The sequence below is a fragment of the Cenococcum geophilum genome (assembly GCF_001692895.1).
Source record: "Cenococcum geophilum 1.58 unplaced genomic scaffold K441scaffold_10, whole genome shotgun sequence".
In the NCBI taxonomy this organism is placed as follows: Eukaryota; Fungi; Ascomycota; class Dothideomycetes; order Gloniales; family Gloniaceae; genus Cenococcum; species Cenococcum geophilum.
In genome coordinates, this window is record NW_027137568.1 from 1835986 (window position 1) to 1861423 (window position 25438).

The window sequence follows — 25438 nt, forward strand, 5'->3', positions numbered from 1 at the left end:
AATAAGTTTACTTAGATCTTAAGCATTAAGCTAAAGCTTTTTATAGTATATTACCCCTAAATAGACAGTTAAATAGAGATTATAAATTAATACTTGGACTAAAGACTTTAGCCTTTTATTAACTATTTCTAGGATAACTAGGCTAAACTATTACTCTTACTAAACTACGCCTAAATAACCCTACCCTATAACTCTACCGGATTTGCCCCTATTTAACTAGAAATGGGTTACCTACCCTATATAAGCTTTAACTAGGAAAGACTAGAAGGGCCCTAGACTATACGCGAAAAACTATTTTATAAGGAAGCCTAGTAGTACGCTAAGCGCTTAAAAGAAGCCTAAAAAGTAGCCTATACGAACCTAAAAAAGGCCTAAAAATTAATAAAATAGTAAGTAAATAAGTATAGGCGCGAGCCTAACTTTACTATAGGTAATATAGTTTGGGTTATAATAAAGAACTAGAAGATAGAACGGCCTAGCTATAAGCTAGACTATAAGATAATAGGACTGTATAAGATTTTCAATAAAGTAGGTAACTTGTATAAGGTTAAGCTCCTAGACTTAATTAAAGTTTATTCTATTTTCTTACTAGATAAGCTATAGAAAGCTATAAATAACCTATTACCTAGATAAAAGAATAAACCTCCCCTCCTAATTTAAGTTAATGGCGATAATAAATAGGAAATTAAAGAAATACTAGCCTATAAACTTATAAAGGGAATATTAAAGTATTATATTAGTTAGAAAGGATATAACCTAGACCCTACTTAGTACCCTATATAGAACTTTATAGGTAGTCCCTATAAGCTCTAAGAGTTTTATAGCTATTACCCTAATAAACCCGGACCGCTAAAGTACCTAGATAAGTAGATAAAATGCTAGTATAATAAAGATAATAAGCTACTAGAAGAATATAAAAATAAAAATACCCTAGAAATTTCTTAGTTATATAAGGTGTTAAAATATCTAGGAACTTTAACTGGCGGTTAAAGTTATCTAATTGGTTAGATTCTCTTGCTAAGGCTTTTAGCGACAAAGCCTAAGGGCAGGCTTTTTTAGAGGGGGGGGTAATTTTACGGCACTAGTAGAACTAGCAGAACTGGCAGAACTTAGCAGAACTTGGCAGAACTTCACACCGGTAAGTTGCTACAGATTGCCACAGATTGCCGCATATTGCGATTACGTGACGCGAAGATCTTATAAAACACCGAACGGCGCTGCTCTTCTTCTCCTTTCCTTTCCCTAGCTTTAGATTCTCGTTTATAGACAATCCAATCGTATAGGCTTGCGCGACCCTTTTGCCGTGCTTATGTCTCGATTGACTGAGTCGCTAACAGAGGAGGTCTTTAATATTAACGCGCCGCTATTTAAATACGGTTTTAATCTAATCGCTTAGTAATATAAGCGCCTTTATAAAACAGTCTTGGATCTAAAGATGGTTAAATATCAGCAGAGCACGCGTAGAAGGACTTATAGCTTAACAAAAGGTAATATCTTATAGAATTATCTAATTAATATAGGCTTAAATATAGCTAGCTGCCTAAAACGGCTAGCGTTTATAACTACTAGCGGAAGTAAAAGCTTCTGCGGCTAGTAGTCGTATTCTACTACTATAACTTTTAGAGTTAATAATAAGGTCATACTTTAATTTTAAATGGCCGTTAATATAATCGTTGCCGTTAATTATAAGTAAAGCACCTAGTCTTTAAGCTAGATAGCAAAGCTTATACAGCCAGAGCCTTTTTTTGCCTAAAGGACCATCCTAAAAAAGGTCTGCCTTATACTTCCATATTGGTAATATAAGAGCTTTACTTAATAGTAACCGCTTATTAGTAACTCGGTATCCGTATTTACTAGTAAGCTTACCGTATATTATTAGGTAGAGATTGTCCCAATTAATAGGAAAGATACAGCCGTAGTTCTAATTAGCTAGAGGAGGCTCTTACAATACGAAATTATCTTAATCGCCCAATTTGGTATCATCGTTAATTAGAAAAGGGGAGGAAGCAGTTAATCTACGAACCCTACGCGGTGCTAAAGGAGTTAAGTAACGCGTAGATCGTGGATTTAATAAAGAAGTAGAGGAAGAAGCTCTACTGCCTGGCTGACGCGTAAAATGTAATATACGTTACATTTTGCATAGGTAGCATAGGAGAACGGGTATACGGCGCGTAATGGAGATATTAGGGAAAATGCTTTATTTACTATGGCTAAGTAAGAGATTCTTATAGGTTTCTTATTGCTTGGCGTATAATCTTAGTCAAAGATTTAAATATCCTTAACTTCTACTAAAAGCTTTAACTTACTACCAAATCTTACCACCAAGGCAGCGAGCTGTCAGCTAGCTGCAGTTTTATAGCTGACTGACTGTCACAACTCTATAGGCTCGCTGACTGCTTACGTTATCAGCCTCTTGGCAGCGACGCTGGCAGCGACGCTGACTCTTGGACACACTGAATTACGAGCTTATGGTTAGGTAGGAAGATCTAGGTGAGTCTCGCGGAGCTTTCTACTACACTAAAAATCTATTCCTGACTACCAAAATAGGTAATTAATATAACTACATAATCAAATCATAATCAGCTCTGGTGATTATATAATAATCGCAATTGCATAGATGATATAGTTATTGCCATCACTGGGCGGGTATGTTCAATACAACGTTGCACGCTTTTCCTCATCTGGAATGTTCTTCAGCTTTGTGAGAAAGAAGGCATTAAGGAAATAGATACAGCAAAGATGTATGGCGACAACGAGGGGATGCTTGGTGCTGCTGGTTCCGGGAAAGATTCTGTCATTAGCACGAAGGTACCCGGTGGATGGGAGGTAGTCTTGGCTACGAAGGAAATATCATCAATGACGTTAAGGGTGCCATGCAAAAGCTTAAAATGGACAATGCCGATACATTATACATTTATAGACCTGGTTCGAACACCCCTCTGGCAGAGACTCACGGCGGCATAAACGAAATGTACAAAACCGGCCATTTCGCTCGTTTCGGTCTCTCAAATTACCTCCCCGATGAAGTCGAAGCGGTTTGCGAGCACTGCAAAGCCCACGGTTACATCTTATCTGACGTGTATCAAGGGAACTACTCAGCCGTGGCTCGAAAACCAGAAATTATTCTTTTCCCCACGCTGCGTCGGCTCGGCATATCGTTCGTGGATATTCAGTTCTCGCTGGTAGTTTCCTGACAATGACCAAGGAGCAGGCTATTGGAGGCGAGGGATATTTTAACAAAGAAGTCATCGGAGGACTGTACAGCAGGATGTACGCGAAGCAGTCACATTTTGAGGCCCTAGAAGAGTGGAATGAGATTGCAAAGGATGAAGGTTGTAGTAAAGCGGCCTTGGCCTATCGGTGGGCAGCGTATAACTCACCACTTAAAAACGAGTATGGTGATGCAGTTATACTAGGGGCAAACAGTTCGAAGCAAACGGACCAGACCTCAAGGCGGGACCGCTAAGTAATGATGCATGTAGGAGGATCAACGCTATGTGGATGACGATTGAGCATGACGCACCATTGAACAATTTCCATGGCATCAAGGGGGGAAGCCAGTAAAAGGGTAGTTTTTCTGTAGTTCGTGTAATGGCAAATTCAGGTTGTTTTTAATAAACGGGTAGTTTGTTTCCATTCTCAGTCTGCTTAAAACACCATCATTAGATATATAGACTTCTTACCCCCAAGCTTTTGCGGACATATTAGATCCACATTTCGTTCGTCCTAATTGCGGAGCATGTTTCTGTGGCACATTAGAAATTCACTAAAACTAGATTCCTAGTTTTTAAACTATTAGAAACACAGGGTGACTTACTAATAACGACTACTTGAGTAGGGTTATAGTGATGTTGGTTAATTCTTGTTAATAGGAATGAGGAAAGGGGTAAGGAACTTAAGGTTCCTTACTACGCTAGGGCCACATTGATACGTGACGGTAATATGCTTTATATGACGGCAACTTACCTTATTCCTAACACTGGCAACTCTTCTTTTTATAGTTGCTATATATATATATACAAACAGACAGTATATAATAATACTAGATAATATATAATAAAACTAAACAATATATAATAAAACTAGACGATATATAATAATGCGGCAGTTAGTAAAATTTAGTAGATAATGTAAAGACGGGTAGGCCGCTAAGACGCTAGTAGTAAGTGAGCTAATAGCGATTTTCTATGCCGGGTATAGAAAATCCTAATTAGTTAGCAGAAGTCTATACCGCCACCTAAATTAATTAGGCGCGGCGCTCTTGGCAAAGATCTAACTAATTAAATAACTTTAACCGGCGGTTAAAGTTTTATAAAATCTTAACTTCTCTAAATTTCCCTCTTAACCTAACCTTTAACTTATATATATAGAGTATTTATATTAACAAACGTCTCTAGTGCCTTATTTAGGTTTGCCTTTATTATTACATCTACTAGGTTATCTTGGCTATTAATTTATTAGATTTTAAAGAGTTCTTAACGCTTATAGGACTACTAAAGTGCTATAATATTAATTATAAGACGCTTCTCCTTTATAGTACTAAGCTTAACTAAATACTTGTAGAGGGAATATAAGTCGGTGTATATAATTATAGGGATAGCAGGAAGTTTAAGCCGGTCTATAATTATCTTAAGGGTAGTTCCAATTGCAATTGCTATATTAACTCCGCCAACTATTCTATATATCTCTAATGCTAGAACGCTTTAAGTAACGTATTTACTTTTAGTTAAGCTCTAATAGATAAGGTTGCTGTAGATCGTAAAGTTATTCTCTCCGGTAGATTTATTCGCGATAATAATCTTATATTCTAGCTAGGAGCTAAAATCTTTATTATTTATAAACGATCTATTAATAAATATAAAGAGCTTAGCGGTAGGAAGGTTAATAGGCACGTAGAGTAGTCCCCTATTAAGATAGTTTATTTGCTAGGAAAAATACTTATTTAGGGCAAGAACGTTATCCTTAGTTAGTTCCTAGTATTAAGCGGCAATAGAGAGATTAAAGGAAGCCTTAGGTTAATAGATAGAAGCTATATAAGCTTCGCAAGCGCGTTGCTCTATATATCCTTACTTTAAAAAATTAATATTAATAACGTTAATCTTCTTACCTTAACCCTTTTGGCGTAGAGTAATAGAGCCCTTATTTAGGGAGAGGATATATCTATTAAAGAGTAATGGTATTACTAAGTTAAGTCTTTCCTTTGGCTTTGCTATAAGGTTTACCTTTACTAGCTTATCTTCTTTAAGAGCTAAGAATTAGTCGTCTCCTAAGATAATTATATTGTCTATTTATATGCCAATAATTCCGAATAGAGTTCCTATAGTTATAATAAGGAAGTAGGGATTAAATATAGAAGTAGTTATTAAAAGCTTCTCCTTGTGGTGCTTACTATAGGTAGCCTACTAATAAGTTTCTACCTCTGCGATTCTATATAATAGCTTAAGTACGACCATAATTATATCCTCGGGATATTAGTGGCGAATTTATTCTAGAAGGTATGCTAGTATTAAGCGCTAAAGGCGCGTCTCTAATTGGGTATAGGCCTAAGTAATATCTTATAGGTAAACCGCCATCCTATTCTTTATTAAGGAGGAAGCTAGCGTAATAATAACTTATTAACTAGCTTGTTAAATCGTAGGGGATTATATAAGGATTACTTCTTTGCCGTTATTGTTATAACCTTAAATAACTAGCCTTAACTTCTTAAATAGGGTATTAGTAGCTTTGCCTTTAATCTTATTAACTATTCTTAACTTAAATATGCAGACTCTATTGAACTTAGTAGGGTTATATTTCTTAAATTTAAAGACTCCTCTTATAATAAGACTGTTAATCTCCTACTTATTAGATACTTAAAAAGGAGCTCCTAAAGTTATAATGCGGCCTTCTTTTTAGAGCTATTTTATGAGTTTAAAGTTAGCCTTCTCTTTAGCTGTTATAAAGGCCATTAATAGTTTATCTCTATTCTTAATAGCGGTAACAAATTGCTCTTCAAAATTAACAAGATATTAGCGATTTTGTAATCCCTTTAGGCGACCTCTACCGCGTCATAGTTACGGTATATCTACTATAATTATATTAGAATCGCCTTCGCCTTCTAGAGCACGTTAATTATAGTTCTTCTTTAGGGTATCCTCTAGGGCATCCTATAAAGGCTTAGAGCTATTATCCCTATAGTAGGGCTTAATAACAGTTAAGCGGAATTAAGTGGGTCTATAGGGCATCTAAAGAGTATAAGTTTAACTATTAATTATAATAAGTTTATGTAGGCCTAACTATCCTCCCTTTTTACGCCATACGCGTACCTCTAATTAAAGTAGCAGATTAAGCGTAGTTAAGGTATTTAGGCTATTTCTTATTCCTAGTGCGTCGTTAACCTAGCGCGTGGCGTAGAGATATTGCACCTCCTTTATTGCCTTATAAATAGCCTTAGCTTATTACGCAATAGAGGAAGATAGTAGAGAATTATTAGTTATTTAAGGGTAGGCGCTAAAGACTAGTAACGTAGGTATAAGCCTATTTAGGCTAGTGGTATTATTAATAGCCTTAACAGCCATCTATAGGATAAGCTCTTTGCTAGCACCCTCTAGTTCTAAAGAAATGATCTTATATGCGCGGCGTAATAGCGTATAATATTATTCTACTTTTTTAATACTATTATATGCCTTAACGGGGACTTCCTTAACCTTAATTGTTATTGCCTTTACCTATTATTAAAACTCCGTAGATAAGAAGTTCTTTCCTATATTATAAACGATTTAATTAGGGGGTCCTAGGTAGACATTAATCTAGTATAATTAAAGAGTATCTTATGCGTTCCTAGCTAATATATCTTTTAAAAAGCGTGCGGCTTAGAAGGAGGTTAAGAAGTTAATAACTTGGAGTACTAGCTTACCGCTAAGATATATAATATCTATAATAATGCAGAAGTTAAAGTTATAGTCGTCTTTAAGAGTAAACTTAAATCGGCTAGGGGACTTCTAGTTCATTTGGTAGTGGTAGTAGTACTTTATAAGATATTTAATTACCTTAACCTTAACTTTATAACCTGCTCGCTAAAGGACCCTAAGTAATTAGTAAATAGATAGGTGGCCAAAACGACGGTATAGTTAACGTAACTTTAACTTAGTTAGGTAGCTCTAAGCAACGCTTCTTTTTGGCTGTTAAAGGAGCAACTAAGGGTGACCCCACTTGCGTATAACGGGTACCTAACTATCTCCCTAGATAAGCATATTCTTAAGGTTATTAAGCTTAATACCTAATTTATCTATATCTTGGATATAGAATAGGAACGGGGTATTCGCGGGAATAATATGGAAAGTAATATATCCTAACGGGGTTTAGACTTTAATTATGCTAAAAAAGATCACAGTACCCTTACTAAAGCGAATTGTATATTGGCCTGCTGTTAATTAGTTAATTTAAATAAAGCTATTAAGCTACTAAAGAGCTTAAACTTAAGGCTCTCCTACTATAGATACTCCTGCGGCTCTAGTATCTAGTATAATACTATAGAAGACGTTTACCGAGTATCTATTATTAAAGGAGAACGCGGAACTTTCCTTTAGCTTATTAAAGATATTTAACTTTATAATAGAATGGAGCGTAGATTAGTTATTAAGGATAGTAACGGTTTATATGCCATTTACCTTACTATACTTAGTAAAGTATTGGTTAGAAGAGTAGTTTTTAATTTCTATATCTATAAGGAGCTGTTTAGCCTTATTAACCTTACCCTTAAGATTTTCTTCGCCTTTATATTGAACTAGGAAGTTTTAGAAGTAGGCTATAGTAACCTCTTAGTTTCTGACGTTTTGTGCGCTTTGGCGAAACCTATTATATACCTCCTTTTGTTTATTAAGAGGGTGTCTAGTTAACTAGCAATTTAGCTTCTTATAAACGTAGCACTTCTTCTAATAATTACTCTGAAGTAAACCTCCATAAGGACCTTTATGATTACCTTATAGTTGACGTTAATTATACCCTTTACCGTATCCCCTACTACGTCCACTATATATTTAATCAGTCCAGTTATAATTATATTAGTTAGCCGGGTTGATTAAGGTAGGTTAGAGTTAGGCGTTAAATTGCTATACTTCTTAAGAGCGTAAAGTGGTGCTAATAGAGGATCTTAATTAAGTATATACTCCTTTATAAGTACTTATAGGGTTAAAAAGAGTAAGATTGTATTCTTTAATACCTTAGTATACGCTAATGACTTAATCGCGTAGGCTAAGGTCCTCTTAATATAATTTAGATAAACCACGCTAAATTATCTAAAGTTAATTAAAGAGCTTTTAAAGATAATTAAGCTAAGAGACACCTGGGTTCGTAGTAATGATTCTTAGAAAGGTAGTCTCTCTCTACTCCAATATATATTGCTACTTATTCTCTTTTATTTTAAAGTGGTATCTTATCTTATATATTATTTGGTTAAAATTATATCCTTTTTCTACTAAATAATTATAATAGAAGGTACTAGCGCGGCCCTTAAGTATAACGGAATAGGCGTTATAATATTAGTTAGGTTCTAGTTTAACCTTTTAGTAATAGTTGTAGAAGATATATAGCTTTAAATTAAGGATATTATATAGTTCCCCGCTAAACTTCTTCTCCTAGTTTGTATAGAGCTTCGTAAGCTTTATAAGCATTTTTAAGGTACCTCTAAGTAGTATTAAACTACGTTAAAATTGCATTAGAGATTAAGGTAGGGATTGCTTTATAGGCTGTAGTAGAGATATAGGGCTTAGTGGAATATGGCATAGTACCTAATCTTCCTATAGTAGAGTTTAAAGGTTATTAAATTATAAAGCAAGGGGATCTTGCGCTTATTCTTAAGGGGTAATAGTTAATATTACTAGTTAAATTAGTAGATCCTAGGGAGCTAGAGATAGAGGTAGAAGCGATAGATACGGAATGTAAGAACTTATACCTAGAGTAATGGAATTAGAGCGCGTCTCTATTGGTATATTATTTAGATTTTATTATAAGTTAAGCTTCCTCTTAGTGCGTAGTTAGTGCTTAACCTCTTATAGAGTCCATTTATGCTCTTTTTTTACGTTAATGACTTACTCCTAAATATTATCTCTAATAGTACCCCTATTTATAGGGACAAATACTTTATTCTTTTAAAGGAAGTTACAGAAGTTTTATATAATGTCCTTTTTCGTAAGAGCCTATATTTCCTTTATCTATCTAATAAAGTCCTCCTTTATATAACACTATAGCTTAGTATCGTTGTATTCGCTGTCTATATAGTGTACTATACGGTATACTAAGAATCCGTTTAGGTCCTATTCCTCGGCGTTTACAGGGTTAATATCTATATCCTACGTCTCCGGGTTAATACTTTTCTCGTACTTCTTTAGGTAGGTTAACGCTATAGTAGGTATAAAATTAACGGGGTGTTGTATGTCGAAGGTAGGTAGGGTTTTTGGCTTTATAGAATCTCGTAGGTTTGCTATTAAAAGGTAGGCAATTAAGATGTTGTTAACGCGTTTTGGACGTTAACTTTAGGACTATAGGTTTAGTAATACTTCTAACCTAAAGTACTTAACCAAATCTTTGTATGCGTAGTTATTTAACGCGTTTTAAACGTTAATTTTAGGACCGTAGGTTTAGTAACACTTCTAACCTAAAGTACTTAACCAAATCTTCGTAAACGTGGTTGTTCTGCGTAATGGACGCAACTTGGTATCTCCTAGTACTTAGTGATACTTCTGTTACTAGTTTTCCGTAAGTCTAAGGTAGTATAGTATCGCCGGGATCCATTCCATATGAGCGCATATGGCACCCCTGCACGAGACTGTCTCTTCTGTTCGAAAACCTAGCTGCTCTGTGGTTGACTGTGTATTCAACCACTAATTAGTGTTGGAAACACAGGGTGACTCACTAATAACGACTACTTGAGTAGGGTTACAGTGATGTTGGTTGATTCTTGTTGATAGGAATGAGGAAAGGGGTGAGGAACTTAAGGTTCCTCACCACGCTAGGGCCACGTCGACACGTGACGGCAATATGCTTCATGCGACGGCAACTTGCCTCATTCCCGACATAAACGAAAGCCGTAGCCTTACTTTGATGCCCAAAAGTGTGAAAATCATAATCTCACTATAATAGCTTGTATCGATAGTAGAGATTTAGTAAGGAAATCGGTCGACGAAAGATCGTTAGGTAATGGCAGTGAATACCCTTGGTGGGCTAGGTTAGGTTTTGGTTCGAACGGCTATAGAGCTTGATAAGCGACTCAGCAATCTGTTTCTATATAATATATCTAGATGACCATGAGCAGGGCTTGATATGAACAGACCTCGGGGTTTTAGACAAATAAGAAGAAAAATCGAGTATTCATAAGGGAATATTACGATACTTGAACGCTGCTGCATAGAATACAGCCTAGAATATTAACGCGGGTGTAATTTAGAGAGGATACATTGCTGATCTAATTCCAGATCATAACTCTTTCACGCAAGTAGGGAAAAGGGGAGTAGCTACTTGCTACCCTGCCGTGCACTGGGAACTTGTCATGGATAATGCGGTGGAAGGCTTAAGGTTTGCTGTACTAGAGCCGAAATCGGTAAGCGCTTCCCCAGACTTACAAGTGCTTGGCTTTGAGCACCGAGTTTCCATCTGCTTCTCTACTTCACTACTTCACCACCCAACGAACTACGGGCACGACCCTTTGTGCGGGTCGACATACTAAAACGGCCTCTACATCTTCAGATCCCGACACAGCATTCTTGACCGGACAAACTATGGATCAAGCCGCTCACGGAGCTGCTGCCTTGAAAGCCAGCAACTTTGAAGAAGCTATCAGACTGTACACATCTGCCATAGCTTCCAACCCTAACGCCGTAGATTATTATACCAAGCGCTCGACTGCTCACCAGCGATCGTCTCCACCAGATTACAAAGCTGCTCTTTCCGACGCCGAGATTGCTGTTGTTCTTGCCTTCAAGCGCGCCAAACGAGAGCTTATTAAGGACTCACAACTGAGAAGAGCAATCGCTCTGTTCTTCCTGGAGAGATACGCTGATGCAGAATATGTTTTCAGTGTTGTGAAGAAGCTCGACGATAAAGAAAAGACCCTCACGATATGGAACAAGAAAGTTGCGGACAAAATGGCGGTTCTTGGTGAAGACGACGAGCGGCGGAAGGTGAGCGTGAAAGAGATTCCTGATGTGGAAGTACCAAGCGCTGGGGCCCTCAAAAATACTGCGAATATGAACCAGGGATCCTCGAGCACTTCAAGTACATCAACTTCAGCGCCGAAACCTGCAGTACCAACACCAGCGAACAAGATCAAGCATGACTGGTATCAAAATTCGGAGAATGTTTATTTCACACTGTTGGCAAAGGGAGTGCCTAAGGATAAGGCAATTATTGAGATTGACAAGCATTCAGTAAGTCATCACCCTATGAATTGCTCTAAAGTTTAATGGAACCAATCAATCCTAGCTATCTATATCCTTCCCTGTAGAAGAGACTTCCACCTACGACTACTCTCTTGATCCTTTCTTTGCGCCTGTAGTTCCTGAGAAATCCACGTCAACCATAACTGCTTCAAAAATCGAGGTCACATTGAAGAAGGCAACACCAGACGTGAAATGGCATTCCCTGGAAGGCACTAAAGATGCAGGTGCTGGCTCTGGCTCTGGCTCTGAAGAGAAGCCCGAAGTTCCGAATTTCATTCTGAACTCAAAGGTGCAAGATACTCCCTCCTATCCCACTTCCTCCAAGAGTGGACCTAAAGACTGGGACAAAGTAGCCAACGAACTTACCGCTAAGAAGCCCAAGAAAGATGGTGATGGCGAGGATGACGACCTCGATGCGGGAGATGGTGGAGACGAAACTACCCGCTTCTTTAGACAGCTCTACCAGGGTGCTGATCCGGACCAGAGGCGTGCGATGATGAAGAGCTTCTCAGAAAGCGGTGGTACAGTTTTGAGTACAGACTGGTCTAATGTAGGAAGCAAGAAAATCGTGCCTGAGCCGCCAGAGGGAATGGAGGCTAAACCCTACTAAACGTTTCCGTGGCGAAACATTCATGGATCGAGAGTTCGCGTGATGCATTGCGTCGGTGTCCTGGGTTATTCAATGCGATGTATGGGCGAGTGCTTACTGTGACTTGACGGTGCTGTCTAAGGCTACGTTTACCCACGATTCATGATATATCCTGGCGTTTATTATCGTGTGAGAGCGCCCATTAGTGGGATGGCAGTTCTGCTCTGTCGGGAGGCTCGCAGGGCCATAATTCTGGCCCTAGAAGAATACAAATCAGCTCACAACATTGCTCTTCACATTGCTTCATGTCTTGATTTGTTACAAATCCAGGGCGAACTAGCCGTGCATACTTTGTCAGCGACATGCCAAGACCGCATCCCTGTCACACATCGCTTTCTGATCTGTCTCAGGAACTTTGGATCGACGGTGCAGTTACATTGACTGGTTCGTATAAAAGTGCAGATGCAGATGCGCAGTTCCAGCTTCTTCATTACTAAGATTTGTTGGTCTTGTGCACCGAAGGAGCCTCGAATTCCCCGAAAGCCGAGTTATCACAAAGCTATCCCTTCAACGCCATTTGCATCAACGATGAAGGTTCCACCCCGCGTTCTTACTTGCGTCAAGTCTTTCTCTTCACATCCCTTGGATGTTAATGCCCTGACGAGACTTTGGAACCACCCCATTGGGCTCTGTAAAAGTTCATGAGGTCTGGGTATTTAAAGGGGGTAGTTGACGCACTGAACTCAACTTCAATTAGATCTCTCAGGACGTATCGCATCCTGCAATTCAGACCCCTGCCGCAAAGTTTCTACGTGAGAACTATGGCTACTTCGTCGAAGGTCAAACTATCAGTATCACAGCACCCGGAGTTCTTCGTACCGGGAACTACTTCCGAGTCTGCGGATACCGCGTCGGAGCTTCTGCAGGAAAATCATGACCAGCATCATATATTTTTCAACGAATCAGGATTTCATGTATGTGAACTGACATAACCTGTCATCAGGGAACTGGCCTACAGAATATCAATTGTGCGTTCATGGCTGACGTTTGAATTGCGCAGAATCATATAGCTCATCACCTCCTTAGCATATATGCCCTTGGTGCATCTCCATCAATAATCCAAAGACAATATGACCTGAACAAATTGTACCAACGGCCCGCTGTCTCCCTTGAGAAAACTGTCGTCAATGATATGCACGATCCAGAAAAATATAAGACTTACTTAGGAGACGAGAAATATTACCATGACTTCTTGGTCTTCTTTCAGGAAGAGATGGATAAGAAGGGTTGGGAGAATGTATTAAATGAGTACCTGTTCAGGGGTGATGAGATAGCGGACGATATGCTGGTGAGAATGTATGGTGGTTAGTTATACATCACCAATGCAAAATTAATCGAATGATTCCTTAGCGCTAAATACTAGCTAGGTTTTCTACATCCTATAATTCACCTTGGCTTTGGAATTGAGTTCCAGCAACCGGCCATCATCGCTGAGGCTTTGGCTCAAGCTGCTGTACACTCCAATTGGATGGCCCCTCTGCTCATTGGGGCGGAAAAGGCAGCGAAAGAGAATAACCAAAACGGATCGAAATCTTTGGTGCAGCTACTTGATGAAATTCACTCTGACGAGAAGGTTAGCAACGCTGCTTATTGGGATGATGGAAACAAAATTCGGGATGGTATTATCAAGCGAGCTCCGGAGGAGATGATCAAGTATGCGAGCCAGTTCACTGTCAAGGAATCTGAGCTAGAGGAAAAGACGGCGGAGATGACAAATGCGGTCGGTAGTGCACATTCTAAATTATCATCCGGTGTGAGCATGAATTAACATGGTTAGTATACTATACTGGAGGTGCGCAACACCCGCCGAAGCATGTCAAATTTGATTTCTATTACATACACTGTGTAAACTCTTCGATCTTCTTCTCGACCTTTCTCAAGCAGCCTTGGCTGAGCACGGAAAACAAGATTCGACTTCTTGAATGGAAAGGCCGAAACGACCTGACCATGTACGCCTCTCGTAGATCTCCGGATGTGCTCCTCGATGAAATCGAGAATTATCAACCGAAGAGGTTGGCTAAGGAAGAGTCTAATCAATGGGCTGGCATTTTCGAAAGAGTTATAAACTACGATGATGACGGCCATGCTGTAAAGCTTGTGAGAGCATTAGCCCATGGACAGGTCATATCCGAGCCATATGAGCATAAAGAAAGTTTCAGGATTAAGAAGGGTATGTGGCTGCAGCTGGGAAATATGGCGATCGACTCTGTTGAAGCAGGCAAGCCGGAATGGGTGCGGTCAGCAGGGTTTCCTCAGGCCTGGGATAATGTTCCCGAACGACCTCGCGCGCAGCTATAATGGCAGCCAAATATTTGCACAGTTTCGTTGTGATGTTGTATTGGGATCGGATTTCAATTTTTGTTAAGTTCACCAATTGGTGGGACATAACATTCAAGTTGCAGAAGTGAGCTCTACCAATTCTTTCACTGATATGGGGATCATTTTTTGAGCTGGATTTCGGTTGAAGTGGCAAAGGTAATGCTAATGAGGGCTCAATTATGTTGAAAGGTTCTGGTATGTGAGACATTAGAAACTCAAATATCGTTCGTTTTTGGAGCGAGAAGCTAGTCATCCCCAGAAATTTCACTCTTTAAATATCATGTCATACGATCCACCTCTAAGCAACTTGGTATTCTTGATCTCTTCCATAGTATTGTACGGTTGATTTTTCGTTCTCACCCGCAGGATGTAATAATTTACCCGCGATATTCAGGATCACGGTCCCATCCTTCACAATACAATGGATTTGAAGCCGTTGGCTTATCTATCCTTGTCTTACTATTCTTATACGAGCATGAGCTTAAGTGCCTTCTGCAGTTCGGGTGCAGAGAGTGCTGTCCGCATTCGCATGGAGTGTTCCCCGTTCCGTAAATGACTTTACATTCCCAGCAAAAATTAATGCCACAGGGACCTGTATCAGTTAAAAAGAATGAGTATATCAGCAATTCACGTTATTCTATTCGGTTTGGAGTCTCTTACATTTCATATTAATACACCCTCCGTTCTTTTCAATTCTATTTCCACATCCTTTCTTTGGACATCTCTTGGTCAATTGCAAGATCCGACGATCATTGGCTCCGCTATCATTTTGTCGCGCTTGATATGTTTCACAAGTCTCCTCGGGATGGCCTGGCCCTTTGCATTTGAAGCAGTTGAGTTGCTGACATTTAATACAGCGCCATTCGTTCGGACCTCGAGCAGAGTGAAGTTGCCCCCAAGTGCAAGACTCTTGGCCTCCAGATACTCGGCCGCAGCACCAACGGAAATTTGGGTCTTGAGAGAGGGCCCTATTCATTACAAATTCATTGTATGCGCGAAATATCTCCGGGGGCGTGAAAGCCTGGACGTCCTTTCCATCGAGCTCCTCTTCGCAATCAGGTGTTGGACATTTGATATACTCCCAGCGACCGCCCGTGATCTGCGCAACCAACATTGCTGTTAAACATTCAGAGCACACGTTCGGGTCATGGGTACATTTTGCACTTGGCGGTCGATTCGGCGCTTCTGACAAGGGAATTTCCACCATGCATACCGGACATTCAAATATTTTGTGAGATTCTAGTAAGGCCAAATATCTAATCGTAGATCAGCAAAATTTGTCCTCAAAGAGTTTGAGAGCGTAAAATTGATTGAGAATACTCACTGGTCATAAGTCGATTGGGACACCCGTTTCTTCACCACATCCTCTTTCACAATTAACAGTCTCTGGCAGCCATCCTCGAAACATTCTTGCTTTCGCGTTGATATTCGTAATAGTAAATCTTGGTCGCATTCCGAGCATGCCCCTACCTCTTCCAATCTTAGTGCATCATTGTGTCCAGCTGGGCATTTCACTGCAATTATTGAGAAATTCGAGCGGTATGAGGGGTTGGGTGAGGTATTGGTCGAATTGCAGCCCAGACAGCGCCAAGAACCAGCTTGGGTGAGGACTTGGAATGGGAGATTGACCTTGAAGCAGAGTTTCCAGTTTTCAAAGTCGTTATCGTCTGCCATCCTTCATGAATTTTGATGTTGTGAATCTCGACGTTTGGTCTTCTTCTGGCCGCTACTTGCTCGACGACTTTGAATGCGACCTGTAAAATCAGCCTCTGCCCTAAGTTATTCCGCGTAACGAAACACTCCGACGCAGGACGTCCTAAGCCTAAAATTCGCAACGCTTCGACTGCCAATTTATCTGGTGGGCTATCGGCTGTGTGATCTAGACGCCTCGCGCCAAACTCGGCGCATGCATGGTGCATCGACGCCTCCGTCCACAAAAGCAGACACGACGCTTTCCTGTCCTTTCAGCCTTCTCCGCGTGAGCCTTTCGTTGGACACGACCTGCATGATTGAGTGTTTATCCAAGAGCTGGACGAATGAGCAGGCATGGCCTTAGCTTCGCATGAGGCCACCAACCAGGCAGCTCGTGTATGGCTAAATACTTGAGAGCCTATTAATCCTCTCTGCGTCGCACAGTACCTCATCTCAAGCTTTCTGCCAGCCTTATTATTGATTTCGTCTGTTGAATTTCACCCTCCCACATTGCAGCTTTTGTCAGAGCAATTTGTACAACCTCAAGAGCCAAAGCCATGTCTGGAGATAACGACACTTACGGAGCCCTGCGAATCGAAGATATCAATGGCCAAGAAGTGGTGAACATCAATGGCATGTCCCGATACACGACTGTCAAGACCTTCAGGCGCTTGGTAGCGACAAGGATCCGCCGCAGTCCTGAAGATGTCCGGTTGATGGCATTTGGGAGACTCATGGATGATGGTAAGGTTGGGCACATGAGAGTTATCGTCGAACGAATACTCATAATGCGTCATAGATTCTACATTGGGCGACTGCGGCGTCGAGGAAAATACAATCATAAGTCGCATCGTGACCTCCCTCCCAGCGGATACCATTCCTCACAATAAAGTCGCACTCATCAGGCCTAACGCTAATGCCGCCTCCGACCATCCTTCCAGACTGCGAGAGAAATACGACGGCCGGCAGCTTAAAAATGTATTTGTGAAGAAGCTGGATGGAAAAAGTCTTACGGTACATGATATCCCATTGCAGATGACTGTGAAGGATTTTGTCAAGTATGTGGCGTATGAAAAGGGAATGGATGTGGGGAATGTGAGATTGCTGTTTGGGGGAAAGGAGATGAATACTGGTAAGGCTATTCCGCTCTTTTAACTTTTAAAATTCTGAAGCGCTGATGATACACGAATTGCAGAATCCACCTTGATCGTGATGGATTACGGATTGATGGATGTGAGTATATGTTGATGATGCGAAGTATGACAAATGACTAACACAAACGAAGGGCTCCGAGCTGATTCTTGTGTACCGGCTACCTGGTGGTGGATGCCTTTGAATGTTATGCATAGATATGGTATAAATTATCTACAGTTACGATTTATGAGCTGCCAGTCGTTGGAAATTTAGCACCGGCATTATAGTATGATTATCTTCAGACGATGGCTTTCTTCTCGATATGACTGGCCCAACCTATCGTGAGACTTCCCAAAGTAGAACCGGCCAAGGAATTGGTGCAGAAACGGGCGCTTGTGGCTGAGGCTGAGCTGCGGGCTGCGGGCTCTCAATATGCAACTGACCCCAAGGAGCTTTTCCACCCCCAACTTCCGATGAAAGCCGCCGCACGCAAACCTTTATTGTTTGGTCGAGAATGGACCTCAGGCTTCCATGGACGGTCTTGGCGACCATGCTGCCTTCTTTTTCCTGCGAATAGGACAACCTGTCGACCCATTCGCACGGCAGCAAATCTTTGTTACCTCGCTACCAGACGTTTATCCAATCACAAGCAGCTTACATAATTCTTACATTTGGATGAGCTCGTGGCCAGACTTACCTTAGAAGCTTAGACCAAGAAATCGATTGTGCAGATATAGGAATATTATACTTACTTTAGTTTAGAAGCTAACTATAAAAACTATATACCTATCGGTTAATTTTTTTAACGCCTTATATCCGTAGGGCTATTTTAGCGTTATATGCTTCTTAAATCGGCGATATATTAGGTGGTGTTCACGGCCGCTAAGCCGCACGTGACGCTATCAACCCTCACCGACATTCGTTGACTCAGCATGCTCAGACTAAGAAACCTTACTTCAGCAAGCTTAGACCATAGAATTAATTAGCGGATATCGCTAACCTTTTTTATTAAAAAGTTAATTCTATAGTATAAGAGGCCTAGCTAATTATTGGTTAGCTAGAAAATTACGTGTTTAGCTAACCACCTAGGGCAGATTTAAGGATCTCTATAGCGCCACTAGCGCTAAGCTGAGCAGATACGCGTATTAAGGGCTACCCACTAATTAAGCCGCTGATTAACGCCGACTATAGGGTAATTAGGGCTATTAGGGCCCTAAGTATATATTAAAAAGTCCTCCCAGCCTAATCCTTAATCGCAGTAGCATGTTTACTATTATACCTCTATATAAGATAGCGCTAACCAACCATATAGAGATTAATATCGCTAATAATACCAAATTACGCGCTAACGCGCAGTATGTCCTTGCCCTTATGTATACTATAAGGCCTAAAAATATATCTATAACGTATAATCTAAAGCAGAAGGAGTTTAAAGTAATACCCCCCCCCTTTTAAAAGTATTGCGGCCCGTAGCTAACGCGTTATCTAGCTTTAGGCCTTCTATAAATGGAAGTAGTATTATAATAGTAATACTATTATAAAGGATAAGCTACTTCTTTTTCTTATTAAGGAGGTTGTAAGCCAGCCCTTAAAAGGGAAAAGCTATAAAGCTAATATTAACGTACCCTAAGAGGAAACGCGGCTCTTATAACGGTTAGTTTATAGCTATATTACTACTTTAATATACCTCTATTAGATATAGAAAGCTATAAAAATTAATAGCTACCTATCTCCGTAGGAGGATAGCGTTAGGAAGTACCTAAAGACGCTATAGCGGAGGGATGCGTAGTATAAAAAAGAGTAGTTCGCTAATAAGGGTAGAGACACCCTCCTTAACGGCTATACTAAGGATAAGTTCTAGAACGTCTACCGTAAGCTCTAGGCTAGGGGCGCCGCCTTATCCCTAAAGTGCTACTTCTATACACTTATTAATATCCTATTAGGCTACTATATACTTACCTATAGCGGCAATAAACGCTCTACTAAGATCTTAGATCTATTTACCTTTAAGTTTAAGGGTAAAGGCCCTACGCATTATATACCCTTAATATTTACTATACGTGTAGGTAAGTAGAACTAGTATATCCGCTTTAAGACTATTAGGGCCCTATAGAATAGAAAGCCGCTTATTTATATACTTAGTAGGCTAGCTTTCTATCTCCTATACTACTAGAATCTTAATATAAAGCTATTTTCGAACTTTAATAGTTACTTAGTATAGTATGATATACACCTAATTAAAAGCGGTACTAGGGACCGTAAGGCGGCCCTCTTATATAACTTATAGTAAGATTAGGTTATAAAGGCCTTTTAGTATATTAGCGTCTTCTTAGAGAAGAAGATATATATTAGGTAGAGCGCTAGCGCTAAAATAGCAAAGCTAAAGGGGGTTAGTAAGGACTAGATTTAGCGCACTAGGGGGTAAAACTAAGAGTAAATAATAGGCTGTTACTTAAACTCTCTTCTATAAAAGTTTATAAAGTTAATAGTAAGACACCCCTTATAAATAGGCTACTTTAAAATCCGCTGTATAGGTATTACGCTACCTAATATACTACTATTAATAATATAGCCCGAACTAGATAAATAGAAGGGCCGTTTTAGCCTATAGCTATACTAGATTAATAACCTTACTACTATAGGGGTTATAAACCTTTTCTTTTATCTTTGTAAGGTTATTCTATAGGACTTAATAGCCCTTTATAAGATATTCCTAAGCTATCTAGTATAAAGCTACCCTATTTTTTAGTATAAGGCGTATAAGGCCTTTACGTAGGATCTAAAGCCCTACCTATAGGAAGAAGAGAGCCTAAATTAGCTATTAATTCTTTACTAGGCTATACTACTCCTTACTAACTAATTAAAGGCTTTATACGCTAAATACAAATAGACAGCTAGTAAGGTTAAGGACTTATTAAACTATTTAGATAAGTCCTAATAGGCCTAATTTTTACAGCTTTAATTACTAATATTTAAAGGCCTTATATTTTAACTAGGGGCCCCTTTAGCTATAGCTATAGTAGCAGCTATAGTATAGCCTTAGGGCTAGTCTACTAACCCCTTACATCCGCCAATAGAAGCGGCCCCTTTAGCTCTATTTATTACGGGATTTAGTAAATATATATTTATTTAGGTAAGCGCTATAGGCTCTCCTTCCCGTATAGCTTTACTACCGCCGCTATTATAACAGCCGCTGCTATAGCTATAGCTAGAGCCTAGGTCTAGGTCTCCACTTATATACTATATAAGCCGTATAATAAACTTTATACGGGTTCTTTAGCGTAAGTAGACTAAAGGGCTAGGAGGTAATCCTTTTATAATAGCGCTAGATTCTAAATAGAATAGTAAATAGTAGGCTAGCTAGTAAAAAAAGGTTTAATAGTACTCCTTACGGCTTAATGTTATTAAGGAGATTAAATAGGTCATATAGGTCTAGAAGGTAAGCGAGGAAGCAGCTATATAGTACTTACTAGATTAGCTTTATAAACGGCTTTAAGTAAGTAAAAAAGCTTTAAAATAGTTATATATATAACTTCTAATAAAATACTAAGAAGTCCTCTATTAAAACCTTCGTCTATAACCCACTAGGGGCTTATTTTAGTGCCGTATAAGTTTAATAGGGTGCTTTAGGGTAGTAGCGCGCAACTTAAAATATAAATATCTTTATTAACCTATAGCCGATTCTTACCATTCTAGTATAAATAAAAAGCGCTTAGTAGGCTCTATGTATAGCGCTTAACGGGTATTAAGAGCGCGGCGTTATGAGGTGAGGATGTGGATAGGGAGTCCAATAATAGAATAATGGGTATATTGTATAGACAGAGACGAATCCTTAAGGGAAAAGGAGGAGTCTGTGTGCGAGGTAGGAAGGGTTTTCCCTAGGCACGTNNANAGCACNTNCCTTANGGGNNAGTCACCNCTNGGTTNCNNNAGGGTCGCCCNTACCTTNCNGCTATATAACTATCTACTTAGGTTTCACCTAATAATGCCCCCCCCTTTAAAAAGGGTCGTCTCCGATCCTTTATATACTTAAGCCTTAATAAAACCCCATAAAAAACCTTAGTAAGGAAAAAATTTAAAGGGGAAAGAGCGTCTTAATTTTGTATATAGAGAGACGGGTAGTATATATACGCGGCGCGAAGATGTTAAGGAACTTTAACCGGCGGTTAAAGTTATCTAATTAGTTAGATTTGCCTTACTAAAACTCCCCCGCATTTAACCGAGCTAGTAGCGATTTTATATACCCGGTATAGAAAATCCTAATTAGTCCATTTAACAGGTAGAGCTAGTGGAGCTTAATACCATCGCCTGAATTTGGTAGACCAAAAATATTCCAAAAGCTTACTTGCGTAGGCAGGTCGCTAGTACCTCGCAGGTTGGTTATAGGTTATTCGTATACAGCCAGATTTATAGACGGTAAGGCTATATACCTATTAAACCCGCCGCTGACCCTGCTTTAGCCTTACGCTATACCGGCATAGCGCCGTGTATACTTCGTAGGTAGGTTTATAGGTTACTTATATATAGCTAGGTTTAGGACAGTAAGGCTATATGCCCATTAAATCCGCCGCTAACCTATACTTTGGCCTTATATATTATCTGCGTAGCATATACGTGGAATAGTATAAGTTATTAGTATAGGTTACCACTAGCGGGTCACTAGTAGGTCGTAAACCCCAGTTAAATAAACCCCAGTTATAAACGGGCGTAGGATATTAATAAATTAAAACTTCACCCTATATGTACGCCGCAGTTCTTATAGTAGTCGTTGCTTATTCTTTAATCCCTTAGGACATCCTCTACTCCGCTTTAATATAGGTTATATTTTAATAGCAGCGCTTACTTTTTGCCTACGCTTCGGCTATAAGGCTAGGGTGTCCCGCTTACGGTACTTATCTAGTAGTTATTAACAATTCTTAAGTTCTATCTCGTATTTCTATTTATTATACTTATTTAGCCATCCTAGCCATTTAATAAGGTACTGTAGTTGTCTAGCACAATCCTAGTAGGCAACAATTGCTTCTACTTCCTAGCTGCCTTCCTTAAGCTCTTCTACTGCTAGGGATTAAAACCTAGGGCGTGACCTATAAGGCTCTAGTAGGGAGATATAGAAGACTAGGTGGAGCCGTGCCATAGCAGGTAGGAGCTTTAGCTTATATACTTGCTGCCCTACGCGCTCTAGGATCTAAAACGGTCCTATAAACTTATAGTTAAGCTTTTTATAAGGACGTTTTATATAGATGTTCTTGGAGGAGAGTAGGACTTATTTACCGACGGTGAAATGCTTAGCCAGATAGTGACGATTGTAGTATTTTACCTAAAGCTTTTAGGCGTGTATTATTGACACCGCCGCTGCCTTACGTGTAAGGCGTAGGCGTTATAGGTACGTCTCTGCGAGTTAGACATTTATTGACTTGGATCCCTCCCTACCTTACTGGGCGTCTTAGACGCTATCCAGGACTCCGTCCAGGACGTTTAGTAGCTAGCTATAGGCGAGCTTAATAGGGGAACGCTTTGTTATAGTATAAACCTTAGAGTTATAGGTAAAGGCTGCTTCTTTAAGTAGGGAGGCCTAATTAGACTGTTCCCAGTTTGTAAATATATATAGGTATACCTTAAGCTCCTAGTTCTGGCGCTCCGTTTACCCATCTATCTGCGGGTAAAATATAGTGCTAAGTTTATGTTAAACGCGGAGATAGTAGCATATGGTGCTTTAGTACTCGCTTATAAATATACTACCCCTATTAAAGACAATATTATCTAGAGGCCCTATTTGTACAAAGACTCTAAATAAGAGTTCTGCGAGTTATGTAGCATTAATTGTCTTATATACTAGATAGTAGCGTACTAGCTTTATAAAACGGTCTATAAGGATAAGGACGGAGTTATACTCTACGCTATTAGGAGTCTTGGACTCTAGGAGATCCGTAATAAAGTTAAGTAAATAATGCCGCCAGGCTTGGGTGGGGGCCTAGAGAGGCTGTAGCTTACTATAGGGTTTATAGCGGCGCGATTTAAAGCGTTAGTAGGTATTATAATTATCTAAGTATTTGCGGAGGTCCTAGGTAAGGCCGTTTTAAGTATACTTCCGCGCGATTACCTTAAAGGTACAGTTAAAACTATAGTGGCCGCCCATAGGATCGTCATGATTTCGCTTAAGGATCTCCTATTATAGTAGTGTATAATTCGGCACCTAAACCTTGTTATTTTGCCTTAGGAGTCCTTAATTATTAAGGGTGTAGTCCTTATTACTAGCGGGAACTTATTTCTAGGTTAACTGATTATATATAAAGCGTATAAAGGCGTCCCTTTTTTATACTCTACAAATAAAATTAACTAGTGACTTGGGGGGTTATTCCGTGAACGCCGTTTTAGCTAAAATAGCTACTACTACTTCTTACCGTGGCATAAGACTCTGCGTAAAGTCGGTGCCAGCAAAGTAACGTATAATGCGCAGGTAACTCGCTAGGTCGTTATAGGGGACCGTAGCCTAGGCTAAGGGGTCTTCCCTAGGGTTAAGCGCCATTAGGCCGGTCGAAGTGGTCTTAAAAAGAATAGCAGGACGCTCTAGTCCGCCGGCGTCAAGTTCGCAAGGGTCGCTCGTATACTACACGCATGCTACTCGCTGGTGTGGTGTAATAGCACTAGGGCCGCCTATAAGGCCTATAACCTACAACTTTTGCTATAATATAGGCAGCATAGCATTAAGGAGTGTCCTCTTACTACTATCTTTAAAGCCTTTGGCATAATCCGGGCGCTAGGATAGTGCGTTAGCAGGATTTATCTTACTTGGCTTATATTTAATCTTAAAATCGAACTTAGCTAGTTCCTTGGCGTACTAGGCCTAGCGAGTAGATAAGCTTTTAGTAGTTATAAAGTACCGGAGATTGTTGTAATCGTAGAGCATATATATTATATGCGCGGCGTGTTTAAGGTAATGGCGCCATGTCTTAAAGCATTGCACTATAGTAAGTAGTTCTTTATCATGCGTATTATACCGTACTTCTAGGCTAGTAAGCTTCTGACTGCAATAAGCGATTGGGTGCTAGTGAAGTTGATCTCCCTACCCCAAAGGCTGCAGAAGTATACCGCTATAGGTATAGTTAGAAGCGTCAGTAATTACTATTAGGGGTAGATTAAAGTCAAAGTGGCGAAGTAGAGGAGCCTATATAAATGCAGCGCGTAGCTTACAGAACGCCTACTGCGCGTCATCGGGCCAGGACTAGGGTTGATACTATTTAGTAGGCCCTTTTAACTTACGCTTCCTCTTCTTCTCCCTATTTAACATCGGGTCGCGATATACCTATATAAGATATACGTGTAGGGGGTATGCGGTATCTAAGTAGTTCTAGATAAATCGCCTATAGAAGTTGGCAAAGCCAAGGAAGACCTAGATATCCCTATAGGACTTAGGCTTAGGCCATTCCTTAATAGCTTTTACGCGGTCAGGGTCTATTACAATACCTTTAGGGGTAATAATAAAGCCTAGGAACTTAACGTTCTTAGTGTAAAAGATGCATTTTAATAGTTTGGCATATAGGCCCCAAGCGCGGAGCTGTCGCAGTACCTACTTGACGTGCTCGACGTATTTATCCTTATTATTTAAGTAGATAAGAATATTATCTAGGTAGACTATATAGATGGTATCTACTAGGGTTCCTAGAGCTTTATAAATATAGCTCTAGAAAGTCATAGGGGCGTTAATAAGACTAAAGGGTATTACTAGGTACTTAAAGTGACCGTAGCGTATCTTAAATGCGGTCTTCCATTTATCTCCCTTTTTAATGTAAATCCTATAGTACGCATTACGAAGATCCAGCTTTATGAATATCTTCGCATAGCTAAGCCTATTAAAGAGTTCGCCGACTAGCGGTAGGGGGTACCGATTTTTAATTGTAATCTTGTTTAGGCGTCTGTAGTTAATATATAGCCGCATTATACCGTCTGCTTTCGGCATAAAGAGGATGGGCGCTCTAGTAGGCGACTTACTGGGCCTAATTTAGCCCTTTTTAAGAGCACTGTCTAGGTACTCTTATAAGATCTACAACTCTTTCTGTAAGAGGTTATAGAGGGGCATTTATAGTGGTGTCTTGCCTTCTTCTAAGTCGATTGCATAGTCGTACTTAGAGTTCTACGGTAGCATACTTACTAGCTCATTAGAGAAGACATTAATTTCCTCCTTATATACATCTGGCAGGCCGGGGGCCACGGAGGTTAAAGCAACTATTGC

At 39.8% G+C, this 25438-nt stretch overlaps 6 protein-coding genes across 6 annotated transcripts; 4 read left to right on the forward strand and 2 right to left on the reverse strand.

Moving 5' to 3' along the window:
* Window positions 1-2739: 2739 nt before the first annotated feature.
* K441DRAFT_685533 (Aldo/keto reductase) lies at window positions 2740-3564 on the forward strand (the record flags this gene model as incomplete). Its single annotated transcript, XM_067651893.1, has 4 exons — window positions 2740-2815; window positions 2845-3157; window positions 3187-3406; window positions 3454-3564. The coding sequence occupies 4 exons, from the start codon at window positions 2740-2742 to the stop codon at window positions 3562-3564; spliced, it is 720 nt and encodes a 239-aa protein (XP_067506779.1).
* Window positions 3565-5681: 2117 nt separating this feature from the next.
* On the reverse strand, window positions 5682-5837 carry K441DRAFT_548232 (uncharacterized protein; the record flags this gene model as incomplete). The annotated part of the gene is made up of 1 exon (XM_067642952.1): window positions 5682-5837. A coding segment is annotated over one exon (156 nt), but the record flags the coding sequence as incomplete, so codon positions are not given.
* A 4917-nt stretch (window positions 5838-10754) lies between these two features.
* K441DRAFT_548933 (SGS-domain-containing protein) lies at window positions 10755-12024 on the forward strand (the record flags this gene model as incomplete). Its single annotated transcript, XM_067642979.1, has 2 exons — window positions 10755-11402; window positions 11458-12024. The coding sequence occupies 2 exons, from the start codon at window positions 10755-10757 to the stop codon at window positions 12022-12024; spliced, it is 1215 nt and encodes a 404-aa protein (XP_067506781.1).
* An 800-nt stretch (window positions 12025-12824) lies between these two features.
* On the forward strand, window positions 12825-14361 carry K441DRAFT_685535 (uncharacterized protein; the record flags this gene model as incomplete). Its single annotated transcript, XM_067651894.1, has 4 exons — window positions 12825-12977; window positions 13064-13367; window positions 13431-13787; window positions 13841-14361. 4 exons carry the CDS (start codon window positions 12825-12827, stop codon window positions 14359-14361), a joined length of 1335 nt encoding a protein of 444 aa, XP_067506782.1.
* Window positions 14362-14560: 199 nt separating this feature from the next.
* Window positions 14561-16343, reverse strand: K441DRAFT_17088 (uncharacterized protein). The gene is made up of 3 exons (XM_067640318.1): window positions 15707-16343; window positions 15043-15638; window positions 14561-14974 (listed from the first exon to the last, which is right to left on the reverse strand). Exons 1-3 carry the CDS (start codon window positions 16054-16056, stop codon window positions 14760-14762), a joined length of 1161 nt encoding a protein of 386 aa, XP_067506783.1. The 5' UTR covers window positions 16057-16343; the 3' UTR covers window positions 14561-14759.
* K441DRAFT_655987 (uncharacterized protein) lies at window positions 16242-17518 on the forward strand. The gene is made up of 4 exons (XM_067647943.1): window positions 16242-16818; window positions 16874-17206; window positions 17270-17307; window positions 17360-17518. Exons 1-4 carry the CDS (start codon window positions 16632-16634, stop codon window positions 17408-17410), a joined length of 609 nt encoding a protein of 202 aa, XP_067506784.1. The 5' UTR covers window positions 16242-16631; the 3' UTR covers window positions 17411-17518.
* Window positions 17519-25438: the final 7920 nt, after the last annotated feature.

Coding starts and splice junctions, on each gene's coding strand:
- K441DRAFT_17088 (XM_067640318.1), bottom strand. CDS start 16,056: ATGGCAGACGATAACGACTTTGAAAACTGGAAACTCTGCTTCAAGGTC. Junction 15,639..15,706: donor TCCCAATCGACTTATGACCA/GTGAGTATTCTC, acceptor ATCTACGATTAG/ATATTTGGCCTTACTAGAAT. Junction 14,975..15,042: donor AGGGTGTATTAATATGAAAT/GTAAGAGACTCC, acceptor TAACTGATACAG/GTCCCTGTGGCATTAATTTT.
- K441DRAFT_655987 (XM_067647943.1), top strand. CDS start 16,632: ATGTCTGGAGATAACGACACTTACGGAGCCCTGCGAATCGAAGATATC. Junction 16,819..16,873: donor TGGGAGACTCATGGATGATG/GTAAGGTTGGGC, acceptor AATGCGTCATAG/ATTCTACATTGGGCGACTGC. Junction 17,207..17,269: donor GGGAAAGGAGATGAATACTG/GTAAGGCTATTC, acceptor CACGAATTGCAG/AATCCACCTTGATCGTGATG.